General features: G+C 43.0%; 2 protein-coding genes across 2 annotated transcripts; one reads left to right on the top strand and one right to left on the bottom strand.

The window, feature by feature from the left end:
- Positions 1-390: 390 nt before the first annotated feature.
- dpp7 (dipeptidyl-peptidase 7) lies at positions 391-5,571 on the top strand. Its single transcript, XM_062543045.1, has 13 exons — positions 391-689; positions 999-1,119; positions 1,214-1,350; positions 1,907-2,070; positions 2,491-2,626; positions 2,757-2,838; positions 3,318-3,484; positions 3,599-3,659; positions 3,871-3,989; positions 4,277-4,433; positions 4,941-5,005; positions 5,140-5,210; positions 5,345-5,571. Exons 1-13 carry the CDS (start codon positions 627-629, stop codon positions 5,457-5,459), a joined length of 1,458 nt encoding a protein of 485 aa, XP_062399029.1. The 5' UTR covers positions 391-626; the 3' UTR covers positions 5,460-5,571.
- A 1,568-nt stretch (positions 5,572-7,139) lies between these two features.
- man1b1b (mannosidase, alpha, class 1B, member 1b) lies at positions 7,140-17,662 on the bottom strand. Its single transcript, XM_062543042.1, has 14 exons — positions 17,310-17,662; positions 16,395-16,552; positions 15,984-16,092; positions 15,735-15,853; positions 15,399-15,538; positions 14,990-15,102; positions 13,237-13,416; positions 12,880-13,028; positions 12,452-12,640; positions 11,761-11,951; positions 10,723-10,843; positions 10,155-10,349; positions 9,761-9,892; positions 7,140-9,591 (listed from the first exon to the last, which is right to left on the bottom strand). The coding sequence occupies exons 2-14, from the start codon at positions 16,494-16,496 to the stop codon at positions 9,373-9,375; spliced, it is 1,959 nt and encodes a 652-aa protein (XP_062399026.1). The 5' UTR covers positions 16,497-16,552; positions 17,310-17,662; the 3' UTR covers positions 7,140-9,372.
- Between the last annotated feature and the right edge of the window lie 1,419 nt (positions 17,663-19,081).

The raw sequence follows: 19,081 nt of genomic DNA, 5'->3' as shown, positions 1-19,081 counted from the left end.
GCTCTCTTTCAAAGTAAAAGTTGTAAATGGTAGAATAAAGTAAATTTAAACGGAAAACAGTAATTCAGCAAATATATGCGTTCCCAAGGACAGACTACGCTTTCATTAACACTGTTATTCTTCTGGCTTGTTTATTTCATAAGTTTTGTCCTTCCGTGTTTCTGAGAGAAACAAAACATATCCGTCATGTGCAAGGGAAAAAATTATGTTTGCGTGATAAATTGAGAGTTCTATGCATTTCCTGCGTCGGCAATATCTATTTTTGATAGGCAGTAACAGTAACACAGCCACAGCAATTAGCAAAATGTTGAAACCAAACCTGATTTCTAAACTGAAAAAATGACTTTTATCTTGACATGCTACGTCACTATTTACACGGAACTGCTTAAATTACCAAAATAATAAGTCACTGAAGATATAGTAATTTCGGCTATATCTCCTTTTGTTTGTGGGGGGCAAACTACCGCTTCTCACAAATTGAAGTGCTGGCATTGTACAATGATTCATCTTCACCCTTTCAAGAAGACACGATAAGTGAATCATGTGACAACATTCACATGACATGACAGAAGTACAGAAGTGAACGTCGCTTCTTCTGGTTCCCTTTGCAGGCTCAGTCTGCCAAGATGGTACTGAAGTGGGTTGTTGCGACTTTGTTATTTCTGTGTGAGGCTCAGGGGTTCCCTAAGGTAAGACGTTCAGATACACTTTCTTGAACATTGCAATTGAATTCATTTGTCTGATCAAAAGAATCATAAAAGTTTTGGTAAATGTGGCCTAACTCTCAGATGGACCTACAGTTAGTTAGCAGACAAAAGGTCAATGAAAAGAGCATAGACAGTAAGGGAAAAGAGAGGCAATTAATTGCAAGCATTTTGAATTCAATCGACAGTGCCTCCTAGCATTTAACCTACAACACTGGACTCTACATGTCTCTAAATATCAGAGTTGTCACAGTTGAACTGAATTTAGTTGTGTTGCTGTTTTTCGTTTGCAAGGTGGTGGAGTTCACTGATCCCAAACCTGAGTTTAAAGAGAAATACTTTTCTCAAATTTTGGACCATTTCAATTATAATTCTGTTGGAAATGGCACTTATCTTCAGAGATACCTCATCACAGGTGAGTGAACTTCTATTTCAGTCGAGTCTGGCAAACATGTTCATTTAAAAATCAGTATTGCTGAAACCATCCTTTGTGTCTTATTTTCTTGTAGATCAGTACTGGAAGAAAGGTGGACCCATATTTTTCTACACTGGCAATGAAGGAAACATCTGGGCATTTGCCTTAAATTCTGGCTTTATAATAGAGTTGGCTGAGAAGGAAGGAGCATTGGTGATATTTGCTGAACATGTAAGAATCTGCCCTCACATGTGATCACCCTGTACCATGCATGACTTGTGACTGTGACACAGATGAAGGAAGTAACTGAACTGAAAGATGTATTAGCAGACATGCTTGGACGTAGGTTGGGCAATACCTGCCTGATCTGCCGGCAATTTGGATTTCGCCCTGCAGCTCAGGCTGGAAACCTGCACATCTATATATTCCTGTCCACATCTTCTGGGGTCCAATCACAAACTAGCTTATCCAAAAGGCACACCCGGATCATTGGTCTGATTGGTTGAAGGACTATCCAAAAGCGTACAGAGTTATTTGAACTATGCCCATTGATCACGCTTCTTGTGCAGTAGAAGTAAAATGCAGACTCCCCAGACTAATATTCAATCTTAAAAGACTGAGCTTAGTATGGTAATAGCCAGACTGGCTTGGACGGTGCCTTTTACCTCACATGACTTTGCTCACCAATTCAGTTGACCAGTTAGTCAACTGAAGTTAGTTAGTAGAATTTGTTTCATCCAGATGAGGGAGGCATGGTTTTGACCAATAAACTCTGTCTTTGTTGTAGAGGTACTATGGTAAATCACTTCCCTTTGGCAATGACTCCTTCCACATCCCTGAGGTGGGACTTCTGACGGTAGAGCAGGCCCTGGCAGACTTTGCAGTGATGATCACTCAGCTTAAGAAAGAGCTGAATGCCCAGGAATGTCCCGTCATTGTTTTTGGTGGGAGGTAAGAGCCACGTCATCTCACTTCGAGTAACATGAGTCGTCTAGGTGTGCAGCGGCACTTGTATAACAAGGAAGCATGCGCAATGGCAAAATCCATCTGCTTTGAAACTGAAAGCCTTAAATGTGAAATATTACACTCCTAACAACATTCAGCAACAAAACACTGTAATTCACCTGTATCAATAACACTGTACACACTTGGAGTGAAATGTTTTGCCTTTGTTATTATAGGACAGTGAAGAGGTAGACAGGAAACAAGTGGGAGAGAGAGAGGTGGGGTGGGATCAGTGCATGACCACAGGCCGGATTCGAACCTGGGTCCCCGTGGGCACTCGGACCCCTACTGTACATGGTATGAGCGCTGTAGCCTGCTGAGTCACAGCACCCCCCATTGATTTTTTTTTTTTTTTTTTGTCCACAGTTATGGTGGAATGCTGAGCGTGTACATGAGGCTGAGGTACCCGAACATTGTGGACGGAGCCCTGGCAGCCAGCGCCCCCATTCTGTCCACAGCGGGCATGGGCAACCCAGCGCAGTTCTTCCGGGATGTCACTGCAGTAAGTTCTGAGCTTGTGACATACTGTAGAAGGGAGCTACAGTATGCTTGGAGCGTAAAAGCTGTGGAAGCCAGCTGTCTGTCAGAGGGAAGGCTGCAGTTGTCGCTAACTTGTTTTTGTCTTTGTGAAGGATTTTGAGAATTACAAACCAGCCTGCCGGGAGGCAGTGCAAGGAGCCTTCCAGAAGCTGCAGGCCTTGGCCCAGCACGAAGGTATTCACCTGTCTCCACTCGAATAAGCTCAGTGATTCAGGAGATGTGTACTATGGGGTGGTGGTGTAGTGGTTTAGGAGCTGGGCTAGCATGCAGTAGCCTGAAAAGCTGTGCCCTTCAGCAAGGCACTTAAGGTTGCTCCTGGGACAATCACTCTTGTAATATAATTGACATATGTAAGTCGCTTTAGATAGACACATCTACTAGATTAATACATGTGAATGTACAACCTACAAGACAGTGTAGTTCTTCTAGATGTACTGGCCTCCAGGACAAGAATCCATTAATAAGCATGAAGAAGCAATCAACAAAATGAAATGCTTAAAACAGCTGGATTAGTAACATACTGTAGGCTGAATATGGCTTCACATGACGGATATTGTCGATGGGTGTATAGGAGCAGTAAGAACAAAAGTGGCATCTGTAGAAGCACCGTGATCCATAAAGTCATGCCGGTTTGTGTTTCTAAAAATTCACAGACTACGCCCGGATCCAGTCTGAGTTCAGCTTGTGCAAGACTCCATCGTCTGCAGCGGACATCTATCAACTGAACGGCCTCCTCCGCAACGCATTCACCCTCATGGCCATGCTTGACTACCCCTACAAGACTTCCTTCATGAGCAGCATGCCACCATTTCCTGTCAAGGTGGGGGATCTTTTTCCTCAAGTGTCTTGCTACCACAATGTACAGTATGATCATTATTACAGCCCAGGCATTTCTCACATTGACCCAGATCTGCCGCCATCTTATATTTTGCAGGTGGCCTGTGACACCATGTTGAAAGGGGATGACTTGATGACTGCACTTAGAGAAACTGTTGGTAGGTATAGTGAGGACATGTCAGCAAGCATACAAGTCATAAAAAGGAAGTTGCTCGCTGACTCAAGGGGAATGCTTTGTATAATGCTTAAAATTCAGCGCTTGTGATGTAATCAGAGGATCTGGTCATTTTTTAAGCTTTTTGCATCATGTATCCAATACATTTCTCTCAGATTCATCATTTTAACTCTTATGAACCCTTGTTTTCACAGGTATCGTGTACAACTCTACTGGAACTCTGCCCTGCCTTGATATCTACAATCTCTATATCCAATGTGCTGATCCCACGGGCTGTGGTCTTGGTTTTGACAGTTTGGCTTGGGACTATCAAGTGAGAACCCAATTCCATCCATGTGTTTGTGTGCCGTTCCAGACGTCTGTCCACGCATATCTACTGTATGTGATAATAACTCTGGGTGTGATGGTTGGACAGATTTGGAATGAATTTATGAATAAAATATATACTGTTGCATAGGTACTGACAGAAGTTTCCTGGGGGAACATCTCCCAATTGGCTTCACATTTATTCTCAGTGTTCTGTGGAAAACACATTCAGTGAAACGCCTCATGTCTCATGTCTGTCATGTCTCTCTGTGTCCTCTCTCTCTCTTTGTTTAGGCCTGCACCGAGATTGAGATGTGCTTTGAGAGTAACGGTGTGTCCGACATGTTCCCTCCCATGCCCTTCACCCAAAAGCAGAGAGAGCAGTACTGTGCCAAGAAGTGGGCTGTGGTGCCACGCCCTGGCTGGTTGAAGACTCAGTTCTGGGGTGATGGTGAGTATCTGATGCAACAGCTGTCTGTTTCAACCATACTTAGGGCATACTCCTGCTGGAAATCAGCTTCTCACTGAGTCGGGCCCGTTTTAAACTGTAACTCTGTTACTTTTAATACTTTCCTATATAATAAATATGAAAAGAAATACTCACACTGTTCGCTTGTACCGTGCCAGAGTACGGTTCTCTCCCATTCTTGGGCCGCACTCACACTGCAGTGCATGCTATCAAACTGTACCCCAGGTACGGTTGAGCTGCTGTGCTCTAGAATCTTTGCATAGGCGCGATCATGAGCCCAACTGTACCGTGCCCAAGTCCACCTTCTGAAGCGGACCCGTATGGCACAGAGCCATCACACTGGTTAAACGAAACATACGCGGGCCGGGCACAGATGGCATTGAGTGAGTACGCCCTAACTGTGGTTTCCTGTGAGGCACATCAGAAGGGGCGTGCACTTAATACTCAGCATAACAAATAACCTGTTACACTGATCTGTTACCTCGACAGCCTTGTCAACTGCCAGCAATATCATCTTTTCCAATGGGGATCTGGATCCTTGGGCAAATGGAGGGGTAAACATTTAACTTACATTTAAACATAATGAATTCTAAGGCATGCACATTAAGTTCATAATATTAAGTTTGTTAATCTTTGGTAAGGTTTGTTAACACTACAAACCTTACCAAAATGTTCTTTTGCACTGAAGGTTAGAAAATCGTTGAGCTCATCCCTGATTGCAATCAACATACCTGAAGGAGCTCATCATCTGGACTTGCGGTATGTATCATTTTGGTGTTTTGTTATTTGAAGAGAAGTCACTAAAGAAGACCAGCTGTTGTTGCTTTATCTGAGGTTTGAGTGTCAGTCCTATTGACTTTGCTCTGAACAAACACTGTGTTTTTTATTTTCAGAGGATCCAATCCAGCGGACCCTGACTGTGTGATCCAAGCCCGTAAAAAGGAATCTGAGATCATCTCCCAGTGGGTAAAAATGGAGAGGAAAAAATACCGGGGCCTTAAATTGTAATGGAAGAGTAACGTGGATTTCAGAGGTTGTGAATGAAGTGCTTGTCCTTAAGCTTTGATTGATTCTTTTTTGTGAATGTTTTTTCTTCCTAATAAAACATATTTTTAATTTAGCTTATTATTCTCACACATTATTTTTACCTTTTTCTGAGGTAAATTTCGGAGCTTAGGTTTTAATGTTTTACTCTCATCATGTACATTTTTGCAATTTCCACTCTGTTATTTTTTTTTCAACTTCGATAACAAAGATAGTGAAACCTTTCATTCAACCCGGAACTTTAGTAGTTAAATTTAAAATAAGACAATTTTAGAAGCCAGCTAAGTCAACTGGCAAGAGCTAGAGCCAGAACAGTTAAACTTCAGAACAATTTCTACTTTGGAATCAAAGATCGATGCCCTTCCATCAAAGACGGGTGGACTACAAGAGATATCTCCTGAAGTGAGCAACTGGAAATGCAGGATGTATCCTGACAGGCTGATATCACTGCAGCACCGATTAAACAAATATGAGTAAAGAGTGGAGGCACAGGCCAGGTGCCAGATCCAAAAAAATGATGTCTAAAAATAACTTTTTCTTCTCTCCTACTGTATATGAGCTTGGAATACCAATTTTCATCAGTGGTCCACTCCCAGGGAGTGAAGTCTTGTATTTACCAGACCACCAAAACACTCTTTTCAGACCAAATATCAGACCTCAGTTGGATTGGGGCCAAAATCTATTGCTTCTCTCTTCACTCAACCTTTTTTTCTGCCAACCTTGAGCCGACCCTCTGATATCGTAAGTGCTCAGTAGCTGTATAGACTCAACAAGTCGATGACATCAGCAGCTCTGCTAAACCAAAACACTCACCTGCACAAGCTGAAACCCAGTCCACTGTGGGGACCCTCTGATAAGCACCCAGCAGGTGTACTAGGCTAGCTGCCTCTGCTGAAATGAGAAAGTTGAAGGAACAAACAGCCCGCTTAGCAATGCCCAAAGCATGTCCACTGGAATGTCACAAAAACATGATAAGGAGGACGCTGTCTCTTTCTAGTCTGATACCTTCACCCGTAGAGGCAAAAGTCACCTCCATCCCCTACTCCTCCATATTCAGGAGTTCTTAAGCAGCAAAAACCTATTAATTAATATTCTTAGTTCATAGCTGATTCACTGGATAATTTTAATCGAAAATGGCAAATACAATGGATCACATTGCTCTACTGAAATTCAGGAGTGCCACCGACAAACAGAGAGCAGAAACAATCCAAAGGTGAATACAAACTTCAGATCCACTATCACACTTTCTTCTGATTAACAAAGAAAAATCTGAAGTTATTATAATTGGTAAAAAGGAGGAAAAGCTTAGGGTTGCTACTCTTCTTGACACAAAAGGCCTTAAAGCAAAGTATTGTGTGCAGATACTGTAGGCCAGATTTGACTAACAGAAAACTAAGAGAGCAACCCAGATGACTGCATTAGATGCATTGTGTACAGGACAGTGTTTTATTTCAATTAAGAAACCAAGCCCATGTAGTAACAGCACACAGAGGAACAAAGAAAAGGAAGCATTCTCATGTATAGCTTTCCCCTGTATATTTACCTCAAATGAAGACATTTGTGTAAAATCAATGTAGAAACCCTGGTTAATAGTCTGGAAATTACTGTAAACGCAGATCCCAATTTTAAGAAACAACACCAGTGTAAGGGTTCATTTTTATTAACTTCTTGACATTAAACATTAGATATGTACACAACTTCATCATACAAAGCTCATGGCATAAAAATACAAGACACCAAACTCTTTTTCCCAGAGGCACAAACCTCATTATAAAGTTACCAAATTACATTATTTACGATATGAGGGAAACTATTTCTCTGGCAGACATTACAGCTCAGAGAGAGAAATGTTTCTTCCTTTAGGTCCTCTTTCAACAAATGAATTATCTGGCAATCATTTGAAAACAAACAAGGTCCGGGCACATCTGGTTTCTGACTGATGAAAAGTATACTCGTTAGACTCGTACACAAATTCATCTTGAATGTAGCCAGAGAGAAGGCAGACAAGAAGCCCTTAAATATGTATGTTTTAAATTGTTTGTCTCGATGTATCAAACAGTAAAAAAAGCACAGTGATTCCAACATTCAAAAGTATACCCAAGGGAGACGTTTTGACATATGTTTGCGTCAAATCTATTATATCATATCAGTGGCAATCAGTGGATTAGAAAAATACTTCTATCCGTACTTGTGGTTGTTCCAAACTGGATATCTCCTTCAGTTCACAATGCCTGTCTGGACTCGTAAGGTTTTGTGTCCCACCCTGAATATTTATACCAAACAATTCATAAATCTGTCTGTTTTGATAAACTCTACAAGCAGTCACAACATTTTTTTTTAACACAGTCAAAATATACACACAACTTTTAACAATGGTTCCCATATGGATCATCATCCAATGCTGCTTAGAATTGTGTGAAAGGCACAAGTGTAACAGGTTCTTATATCAGTCATGGGGGATGTGGATATGGTTGAGTATCTTAGCCTTGTACAGCTCCAGCTGAAATAAATTAAACATCATAAATCATACTCCGGGGACAGCTTAAGAGCCACATAATGTTGTATACGTATGTAAACCTGATTCCCATTTTTATATCTTTAAAATCCATCAAATAGTTAACATATAAGATTAAACATTCAAAAACAAACAACCCTATTAAATGAAAATCTCACCACCTTGAAAAAGAAACTCAAGAATGTGCTGTGAATGGTTTTGGTGACTGACATTATTTCTCCAGTCCTCATCTCGTAAGAACCTCAATGCTGAAATTCTAAATTCCAGTAAAGCAACACGCTTTGGCCCCCCCTTTTTAAAAACTACACCACATTTAAATCACACAATACAGAAAGAAAGCAAATGATACTCCCTGCACGCTGTACAGAGAAGACAATCATAAAGGAAATAGAACTCTTAGGTTGATATGGTCACTAAAAAGTAGTAATTGTGGGGGAAATAATAGCTATGATTCGATATACATAAACATATCACAACGGCACCTGTATTGAGTTTAAGTAATCACAGGAATGGCAGTGAGGGTGAAATACATTACTCAATTCACTACTAATTCATAACAGAAATAAATAGGTCTGTCACAATCAAATCAACTGCATTGCGGAATGTAAAAATCAATATTGTGTTCTAAAACAAAATATCACAAATGGTCGCTACACCATTAGATGGATAAACAGACAAAAACAAATACACGGACAGACAACAACAGAGAGCACATTTAGGTTCACACAAATAAGATAGCAGCAAATCCCTCATGATTGATGCTTAACTGGTGCATATAGACTTTGTAGAAAACATGACAGATTCACAGTAAAAAAAAGAAGAAAGAATACATTTGGCTTACTATGTTTTAAGTCTGAGCCCATGTATTGAAGATGAAAAGCTGTAAGGTATAGTGATTGAGTCAGCTTTCTATCTGGCCGACACCTCAAGGAACTTCATGACTCTTCTACTCTGCCACTAGCCTGATGCACTTGGATCACCTCTACGGGGAAGAGGAGGAATTGCAATCTGTTGCTTTTAGCTACCGCTTCTCAGTCAGGCCCAATAAAAACAGGAGAAATCACAGACCACAGCGTGACACAACACGCAAGCATCCACAGGTGAACGTAGCACTTAGAACCAGTTGAAGTACAATCGTTTCCTCAGTATTCTTTTTTTTTTTTTTTTTAAACTCCATCTATTACATGAGGAATTAATCCCAGAGAGAGAGAGGGGGGGGGGGGGGGGGGGGGCAATATACCTTGTCAGAGACTACAGTTTCACAACAAGGGTATCAAAAGGAAACTGAAGCAAAACAGAGGAGCAGTCTGAGCCCTGAGATTGAGGTGTGTGAGAGTTTAAAGGACCCCTCCCCACCGCGCGTCACACGGCCTCGCCCGCCTCCTGAGGCCAGATGGGCAGTGGGTGAGCCTCGGTGTTGAAGACGTATTTGTCCAGGCTGATGAGGTCAGGGTTGTCGGAGAACAGCAGGTAGAGGTACTTGAGCGTCTCTCCCAGGAAGAAGCTCTCCATCTTGTCCCGCGGACTTGGGTACTCGGGATCGCGGACGTTGTTTATGGAAGTGTAGCCACCTGTGGGAACCTTGATGGGACAGCCAAAGAAAATCTTCTGATTAAAACGCCATTTGTCACTAGTTTTTTTAAACAAATGCCTAAACACTTGCTGTTAGAACTGAACATTCAACATGTCTGGTGCAAGAACACAAAGAAAAGTTTCTCAAGTTGTGAAGTCAATTCGATGTTGAACTCACTCTTGTGTACTTGTTGAAGTTCTGGAGGATTTCCCATCCCCATCTCTGGTACTTCCTGTCCTTGGTGAACCTGTACAGGTAGAAGAGGCTCTCCACCGTCTCAGGCCGCAAGAGGTTATGTCTGTCTGCAAGCTAATGAAGAAGCACACACAGAACAACCTTACAGCAGGGCAACACATTACCCTCATGCTGCACTCTACATGAGACTGACTTGACACTTCTCTAGCACTGTCAAAGAAAAGTATGTTTCCCAAAAACAAAAGTATGAAAACCCTCACTATATTGTAAACTTATTATTTAGAGAACCCTCACTATACTGTAAACGTATTTAGACCGAATGAAAAATAAAGTTGTGGACGACAAATGTAGCTATGAACGAAATGAAAGTCTCTACCTTCACGTCGATGTCCGACGTGCTGCCTTGGTGAGTGTTGAAGTGGACGATCTCGGGGCTGAGGCCCGTCTCCATCTGGACGTACATCTGGTAGCAGCCCTCCATCAGCTGCTTGGCCAGCTCCAGGTGCTCCGCCGGCAGGCCGTGGTGGTGGCCCAGAGCCAGTGTGCCCGGCAGAAAGCACACAAGATGGTCCTGATGGAGGGAGAGAGAGAGAGAGAAAGAGAGATGGAGACAAAGAGAGATGGAGAGAGAGAGAGAGAGAGACAAAGAGAGATGGAGAGAGAGAGAGAGAGAGAGAGAGAGAGATGGAAAACAGAGAACAGCAATCAGTTAACTTTCTACCATCAATTAAATACAAGCTATCCAGAGACATTTATGGAGACAATTACCTCCCTCACTCATGCATAATTTTTCCCCAAACAAGAGAGAGAGAGAGAGAGAGAGAGTCAGAAAAATCAATGAAAAGCCGGAAAAATCAATGATGATATTTAACATTGGCAACAAACATCCCTGGCTGTGAAAATTCTGAATGTCAAAGGAGAGCTTCGCAGGACTCCTGACCAACCATTTTGGAGCTGAAGTGGCCGTGGGAGAGTTCCCCGACGAAGGCGAGGCCAGAGGGAGAGGAGTGGCCCAGCAGGTGCTTCTTCACCCCCTCCATCGCCTGCAGGTAGTCCTCCAGCAGCCTACAGGGACAAAGTCAAATTTATTTGTATAGCACAGTATCATACACAATGGTCATTCAAAGTGCTTTTAAATTAGCACAAGCACAGGCAATTATGGCACACGAAAAGCAGTATGCCTTTCACTTACCCTTACAAGTGTAGGGCAACAGAATGAAAAATAAGCATATATTAAAATGAATGAACAAGAATACAAGAAACGTAGGAAATAATCTAAGTAGGCCTACTTGCTCAAAATGAAAACGTACTGTAAAGCCTAGCATGACTGCCAGAATGCAACGCAACTGTCTGCAGCAGTCCTTTCAGAGGCATTCCTATTTTTAATGTCTAAGGAGATGAAGCAATGCAGCATGCTGACGGCTAGACATAGTTAAAAGCCACAGAGAAGCGGGCGGCAACAAAGTGGACAAATGGTGAAAAATGCCAAAGAAAATAGCAGACAGGATGATGGCAGCTGCGGCAAGATGAAAGCCTGACAAATAGTCTGCAGACCGTATCCAATCTGATGAGACTAAATTGCAGGGAGAGCAAGCAGAAGGACATCAAACACAGTGATAGGATTTCAGACGCTCAATAACAATTAGAGCCCTCACCAGCGCGCTGCTGTGTGCCATTCATTTCACACCCCAGTCTGAGCCTCTACAGCTCGCCCTAATATACCCAGCCAATGCATCTCACCCAGGCAGACGTGTGCGACCATGTAACCATGGCTGCCACTCTGCCCGATGCTTTCAGACAGATCACTCAGCGCGTGGCGGGGAGGCCGCATTCGCAAGAGCACAGGCGAGGAGACGCTTCGCAAAAACGAGGCGCCGTCACCTCGAGCTAAGAGACGCGCTGTAAGCTGACGGGGGGGGCGGGTGGTGGGGAGACTAAACGCCGTGCTGGATGAAATGGCGAGCGGCTTTGTTTGGACTTACTCGGTCTCCTTCTTGCCGCCCTGGATCCACTGCTTGAGCAGGTACTCGTAGTAGCTGTCGGCGCGGGCGCCCAGCGTGAACACACCCAGGTGCGTGAACTGCCCGTTGTTGGTGTTGATGAACATGGGCACCAGGCCGTCCTGCTTGCCCTCCAGCTTGTGCACCCGCTTCATGACCTCGTTCACAGCCATCTGGCAGTGCAACACAACAACAACAACAGCATCAACAATAGCATCAAAAACAACAACAGGTATCATTTACACAGTGCTTTTCAAGGTGCCCAAAGCACTTCACAGTGATGGAGGAACCTTACTAATCTACCACCAATGTGTAAAAACCACCTGGGTGATGCATGGCTGCCATTATGAACCAGAGCACTCACCACACATCAGCTTGAGCTGTAGAGTGAGGGAACATTTACATAGCATACAAACCAGCAACATGGGAGTTATATCACATTTCTTCATAATAATAGTTTTAACTGCTCAAGAATTAGATACACTTCTTTTGTTTGACATTTAACACTCCTACAGTATTTCAATAATTCGATGCTTTAGTCAACAAATGGCAAATTGCATTATGGGACTTTCACTCAACTGTAACCTTGTCCAATAAATCAACATTTGCCTGGCAGGCACTGAAGACAAAAGGCTGAGACGAGTTTAGGAATAACATCCATTACACACTCTACCTGGTATCGCGGATCCTGGGTGACGTGACTCAATTCCCTGAACTCCAGCTGGATGCTGGTCACCTCGGCAACCGTGCTATCAGATGTCCAGCGGGGAGGGTGGGCTGTTCCTGCCCCGATGTTCACATCCGAATATGGAATTTTGGAAGGTGTGTTGAATGCTGGCATCAACCTGGTTCCAATGTCAATCTGTAAAGGGGTTATGGCAGAAACAAGGTCTCTATAATACACGTCTTCATTTTTTTTTTTTTTTTATGTCTTTACATCTGTATATTTTTCCCACAGGAAGACAAACTTTCCTACCCTTGTTCCTTGCCCTAAAAGTTTGCTGCAGACCCATCTAAATCCCTGTCTCACTCTTAACAACATGTGACACAGACACGGGAGTGGAGGGAACAGTGATGGCACTTGGCTGCCTCCTGACTCACAGCTTTTTCAAGGAACAGCGCGTCGCCCGTCAGATGGTGCGTGCTGAGCAGGCCTCCCAGGATGCGGATGGTGCTCTCAAACAGATTAACGTCCACATTCTTGTTGAAGGAAAGCTCCGAAGCAATCCACTTCTTAGCTTCTTCAAATTCTACGAGAAGAAGCAGACAAAAAAAGGCTTTCATGCCAAAAATAACTTTCACTTTCCTCACCAAAAACAACCGTCATTTCCTTTCTTGCGCAGCCATTCAGTAAACAGGAGTAAGAAAATCGACATCCTGCCTGAGATAACTGGCATCCTACCCTGCCAATCTAACTGGCAATTCAAGTAACAATTTTGGGACACGCTGTTTTGTTACCTTCTTTTAGGTCCAAGATCCACATAGTGTCCAGTGAGTCGATCAGGGTCAAGCCAAGGCCAAACCACTCTCCGTATGTCTTGGAGAGTGGCTTCAGCTCGTCATGGCCCCAGGCAAACTCTTTGTATCCCTTCCAGGCATGCCTAAAGGCCTCCCTCACTGCCTCCAGTCGGACTGACTCTGAAACACAGACAGAGTAGCCAGTGAGGGGCCAGTGGAAATGCAGGACACATTCAGCTCTATTAATAACACAGTTACACCACAAACCCACAGGACAAGCGGCTGAACTAAAGTAAAGCTTGACATTTTAACAAAACAATTTAATTTGATGGTAAAACCCTGAGGTTGTCACCGTTCACCGACTGTTCACAGTGCAATGAATTTGTAGCCTATGACTAAAGCCCAGTGTAGAAATAAAAGGGAGATGGGAAACAATGGGGATTGTTTGTGCTCCTATTGGAACTGTGGTAAACTTGACTTCTAGACATCTCCTGACAAACACAGGCTGCGGGTATTGTGTGAGTTGAACCCTGCACTGGGCAAGGTCCATCACAATATGTGAATTCTGTCATAAGACACAGAATCCTCTCATTATGCTGTTAATAAAACCTGTCTGAAAACATTGAAAATATCTGAAAATATTCCGGGAAAGATCGAAGAAAAGTACACAAAATAAATCCATCACAAACAATATATTTTCATGTAAAGACTCCATGCAAACTGAAAGGCGTGAAAGGAACTAGGGTGTAGATTTAAAGTGTAACTTCACCCCATAACCCCACGCACTTCACATTTCTGAAAAAGGCTTTCAAAATGGGCAGGACGTTCTGAAATTTGGAAGGTAGTGCAGTACTGCTGCAGCTAATCAACCATGGTGATTTCGTGTCAATCTGGGAATGAGTGCTGCAGATATGGCTTATCACAGGTAGGCTAATCAGGGCAGCAGGTGTTGGGGCGTTTTATTCCTACAGTAATTTGTAACGACCCAGTGACGTAGTCTCGGCAGAAAAGTGCAGGACTACGTCAGCATTTCAATAGCATTTTGGACCAAAATGCCATGGCATGTTTCAACCTGTAGAGGGCGCGGAGAGCTATATCTCCAATACAAAATCATACGAAATGTTACTTTTCTCAGGAAACACGATTTTTGTCAATATTAACCCTGGTAATAGTGTAGGTCACCACTTGTGAGTAATCAATCAACAGCTCAAAAAACATATATAAGGGTGCAGTTACACTTTAATTTAAGTCTATCTGTAATCTAGGAATCAACCCTTTGGCTTAATATCTCCATCATCACACAAACTACACATTGTAACACAAAAAAAAGCCCAAAGTGAGATCCGGCTAGGAGTTAAATACTGCATAAGCAGTAGACTAGCAATAAGACAATCAACATTCTTCATCAAACTAGTGCTTTTTACAGCCACCTTAGCCTTCATACCTCTGAATCTTTTATGGTAGAGCACAGTTGCAAGCAGTGATACAGGAAGAGGCATGTCTCAGGAGACACTGCCTCAAGGTAGTGAAAAGATCCATAGTGCAATTAAACTTAACCAATGAGAGTCTAGGACTCCTTCGCCCCAATGAGACACTGTTCTGGTCAGCGAAACCTTGAAGTAGAAGCTCTACTGGGAGCAGCTACCTGTCACCATCCCTTAGTGTTTTCCCGTTTATTAATCCTGAAACTTGCTTTTTTTTTTCTCAAAACATGTCCTTTTTCATTAAGGTGTGAGCTGTAAGCAAGACTGACCTGGTTCCAAGAGGGATGTGTTCTCCACTTCAGCCTCAGCCTCAGCCTTGTCCTTGTTCTCCCTAGCAGCAGGATCGGTCGCTTGGTCCGCTTCAATCATGGCTCCGCGCCAACTGCCAGACGAGATGAAAACGACGTGTTATACTCTTAACCTTTATTAGAACTGAGCATCAGAATTCTTCATAAGCATCTCATATGTTGAACTAAGGAATCAATAACTTGCTGTGAATCTACTGAGAAACTAAGTATCCTTCGAACTGAGGGATTTTTTTTTTTTTCTTTTTCAGTTCATTAGATCTGGCCTCCACTTTATGAAACACTGCATGTCCCCTAAGGCAGTGTTTCTTGAACCCGAATGGAACAGCACTCAAGAGTACGCATACATTTTCACGGGAGCAGACAGTCTCACCTTACAACTGGTTTCCCATCCTCCTTCTCTGGGTTCTTTGGCTCGGGTTTGCCTTCTGCCAGCAGGACCGACGACGCATTCCCCTTCTTCTGCTGGCGGTTCTGGAGCAGCGGCGGGCCCCGCTTGTGGGACGCCTTCCTCTGAAAGTCAAACAGGTGACAGAGAGAGGGGGGAGGGGGGAGGGGGGGTATGTGAGGCGGGAGAGCGGCAGACGGAGAGCCGACATTAGTAACACTGAGACGCGTCTCCGCCCCCGTAGTCTGAGAAGAAGAAGGCCAGGCTGAAATGTAGGCTCCCGCCATCTCCTGCAACATTCATAAGCCGTGTCAAACTGACCTCAGACGGTGGCTCTGGCAGAATGAGCCCGGGCGGTTTCGGAAGCTCCTGGGCAAAAGGCTTCAGGTCACTGTCCTTCTTCGGCTCTTCTTCCTCCCTCAAAGCTCTGTCTGAGAACCCTGACAACAGGACGAGATGCAGGGGAAATCACATTATGCAACACGACGAGCGTGAACTTAGCAAATACAGGAGTTGTCATGTGTTGACTTTATGTCTTAGCGACTTTATGATAATTCTTCACATACGCACCTTTCCAGTGCTCTGTTAGGGACGGGTATGTGGCAATGCCACAAATCAACAGCAACACTGTTATGAAGAGGATCAAGCTGCGCTGTAAACGTGATAGCTGCTTCCATTTCTGGGTTGAACACATCAGTTTGTCACACATGAGAATATGTCCTGTAAGTCTCACACACTGACAGACAGAGGCAACAAATATCTACCGCCCACACCCACACAAACAAAGGAAAAATAACATGCCCTGACAAACCTTATTTTGTTTCTTTAACAATTTTTAGTCTATGGATGAGTAACCTTCACTGATGTTCAAGTTAGGGATTACAAACAATGAATGTGACAGTAAGCATCTGATAAGGTTTTGCATGTTTTCATCCCCCGTCATTGTAAATGTACAGGTGAGGAAGGAAGGCAGTTACTCACTCTCCAGCACGACTGTCGCCGCCACTGCTTTCCATTGGTATAGCCTCTTCCCTGCTCGAGAAGGTTTAAGGATACCAATTCCTTTCTCGATGGCGAGAGCATCTCTCCACCCTTTCCAAGAAAATATCATACACACGGTCCCAAGCACGTCATGCGGGCTGGAAATGAGATGAGAAAACCAACATATTTCAGAAGAGAACCACCCACCACAGAGGGTGGTACCTATCAGAACAGTCTGACATCAGCCGTCATCCACGTAAATGTTACAGGTTTTTTTTTTTTTTCGTTTTTTTTAACGACTTATGTCAAGTCAACAGTCAAGCACAAAAAGAGTGGCCATGGCCATGTCACAATGACTATGTCCACTCTCACTTAAACAGAGAAACTGGTTAATCTGGTCTGTGATGGGCTGACATGCCAAAGGTAGCGATAACATTATCGTGGCTAACTTGCTGTTAAGACTGTCAACATAACCATGCATAAAGTAACGTTAATTGAGTTAGTCCTAAATAAACAGTTACTAAACTGGCTACACCAAATGTATGTGAGCTGAAGGAAACGGGAGCTGTAAGTTACACCCAAGCCTACGAAGACTGTCAGCTTCCAAAAACTTACGCCATAACTTCCAAGTTAGCCATCACATCCTGGCTAGCCCAACTTGTCTCATATAGACACGTCACTTTAAACTTCACGCTACCAACGATAACATACAATGACACGCATAAAAGGTGTTTGAGTAGTGGAGTAATTTCTAAGATAATTTGGTAATTCTGTTGTAAATTCACTGACAACTTAGCAATTGTTATCCTAGCTTGTTAGCTGCTAGCTAGCTAGCTTTGAAATCAAACTCCATTAAAAACATAGCCTTCCATTCCTTAGCTTGCTGCAGCTAGCAATTTCAACAGATGACCTTACCTTTTCCGATGCTGTACGAGTCCTACCCTTACACGTATTATATCACAATGAATTCCACAACTGCCCGTCAGACTTGTGCAGAATACAGTGGGTTAACAAAAAACCCTATGCATCCCTAAATGTTTTTGGCGTGAGCTAACGGTAACTCCCTGACAACTTCGTTAGCTAAAATTAACGTTAAAACAATATTTTGTGAAAATCGACCAAATCCCTTTAGCGTCAACTCGAAATAATTCCATTCTGCATGTCATTGCAACATGAAGATAAGACACTTTAGGGGTGAAAAACACTGATATGTTCCGTAAGATTGCCCTGTAAGATTCTGACACTTGAGCTAAGTTAACATTATGGTAGGCTACACTACAGGTTGTGTCATCTCTGTACCATGTAATGTCAGTCTTGCCTCAAGACAACGCCCCCTCTGTTCACATTAAGGTAATGCTGTTCACAATCTGTCTCACATTTAGAAAATGTTTGTGGTCATTCGTCATGAGTGACAGACCCCAGACCACGATGTAAGCTCATGTATCTCACCTATCAACGGCTGTCAGACAATTGAAAAACAAAAAAAAAGATTAATTTCTTGCTCATGATGAAGTTTTCATGGAGTTAACGTAGAATCAGCATGGAATTAAAGTATAGGCTAATATTGCTTAATATTAATCTTTTCCAACTTTCAACACAGAATCACTCATCATCCAATAAAACCAGTTGGACTGTGTCTATGACTCCAGACACCACTTACTAAATGCCATATTCTGGCTTCCTGCTCTCTTTCCGTTTTCCCACTGGCTTCCCTCGCTGCTCTCTGTGATGCAGTGATGTCCTTAGATGTTGTAACAATGGAAGGTGTGATGTGCCTCAGGAAGAGACAGGTGAGAGGTGAAGGCTGATTGAGAAGGTCCCCCCTATAGTGTAGATGCTGTTTCTCCACATATGTGAGATTATGTCCCATGTGTTCAACTTTTTTTTCAAAACGGTATGTGTATGTGTATGTGTAACATACTGCCTGTTTGTCAAGTCATGTATTTATAAAGCGCACACCCAAACAAACCAGTCACAAACAAGTCACAAACAAGTCCAATTTTCACAAGGAGAGCAGGCTCACTCTGTAAACTCAGTGGGTTATGTGGGACATATTATCTCTCTCACACATACTCACACACACACACACACACACACACACACACACGCGCGCGCGCGCGCGCGCGCACTCACACACACACACACACACACACACACACACACACACACACACACACACACAGTTCAGGAGGAACAGGTGTAAGGTCAGGAGTATCATCTTGACAGTGGAAAAAAACTGAGATGAATAGAGTGGCCTGTAACTTAAAGAATTGAGTAGTTTGTTTATTTGAAATATGTACATACAATTGTGCAGCTTTTAAACATCATCCTGACAAAGAGGCAATAAATGGCATGTAAGTGCATGATAGTTTGAAAAGGTCTCTTGTTATTTAGTACATTTCTTATTAAACAAAAATGTGGTGATCTGATTGTATCTATGGAACAAGCACTCTGCACTCTGTGTGATCCAAATGAATAATTGAGACCACAGCTTTTGTTGTTGTTGTTGTTGTTGTTCTGGCACCATTTTGTTTACTCTTGACAAAGCATACCAATCATTTTGAACATTTTAAGGTAATATTGCAGATGTTTCTTATTAAAGCACAAAATGTAATGCAAAGAGAAGGAGAATGTGTTATCAGAAGGCACCACTCCCCACAACTGACACCTCTTGACAAGTCTTAAAG

This window comes from Sardina pilchardus, chromosome 8, assembly GCF_963854185.1.
Source record: "Sardina pilchardus chromosome 8, fSarPil1.1, whole genome shotgun sequence".
NCBI classification, from domain to species: Eukaryota; Metazoa; Chordata; class Actinopteri; order Clupeiformes; family Clupeidae; genus Sardina; species Sardina pilchardus.
This window is presented reverse-complemented; position numbering and strand designations above follow the sequence as displayed.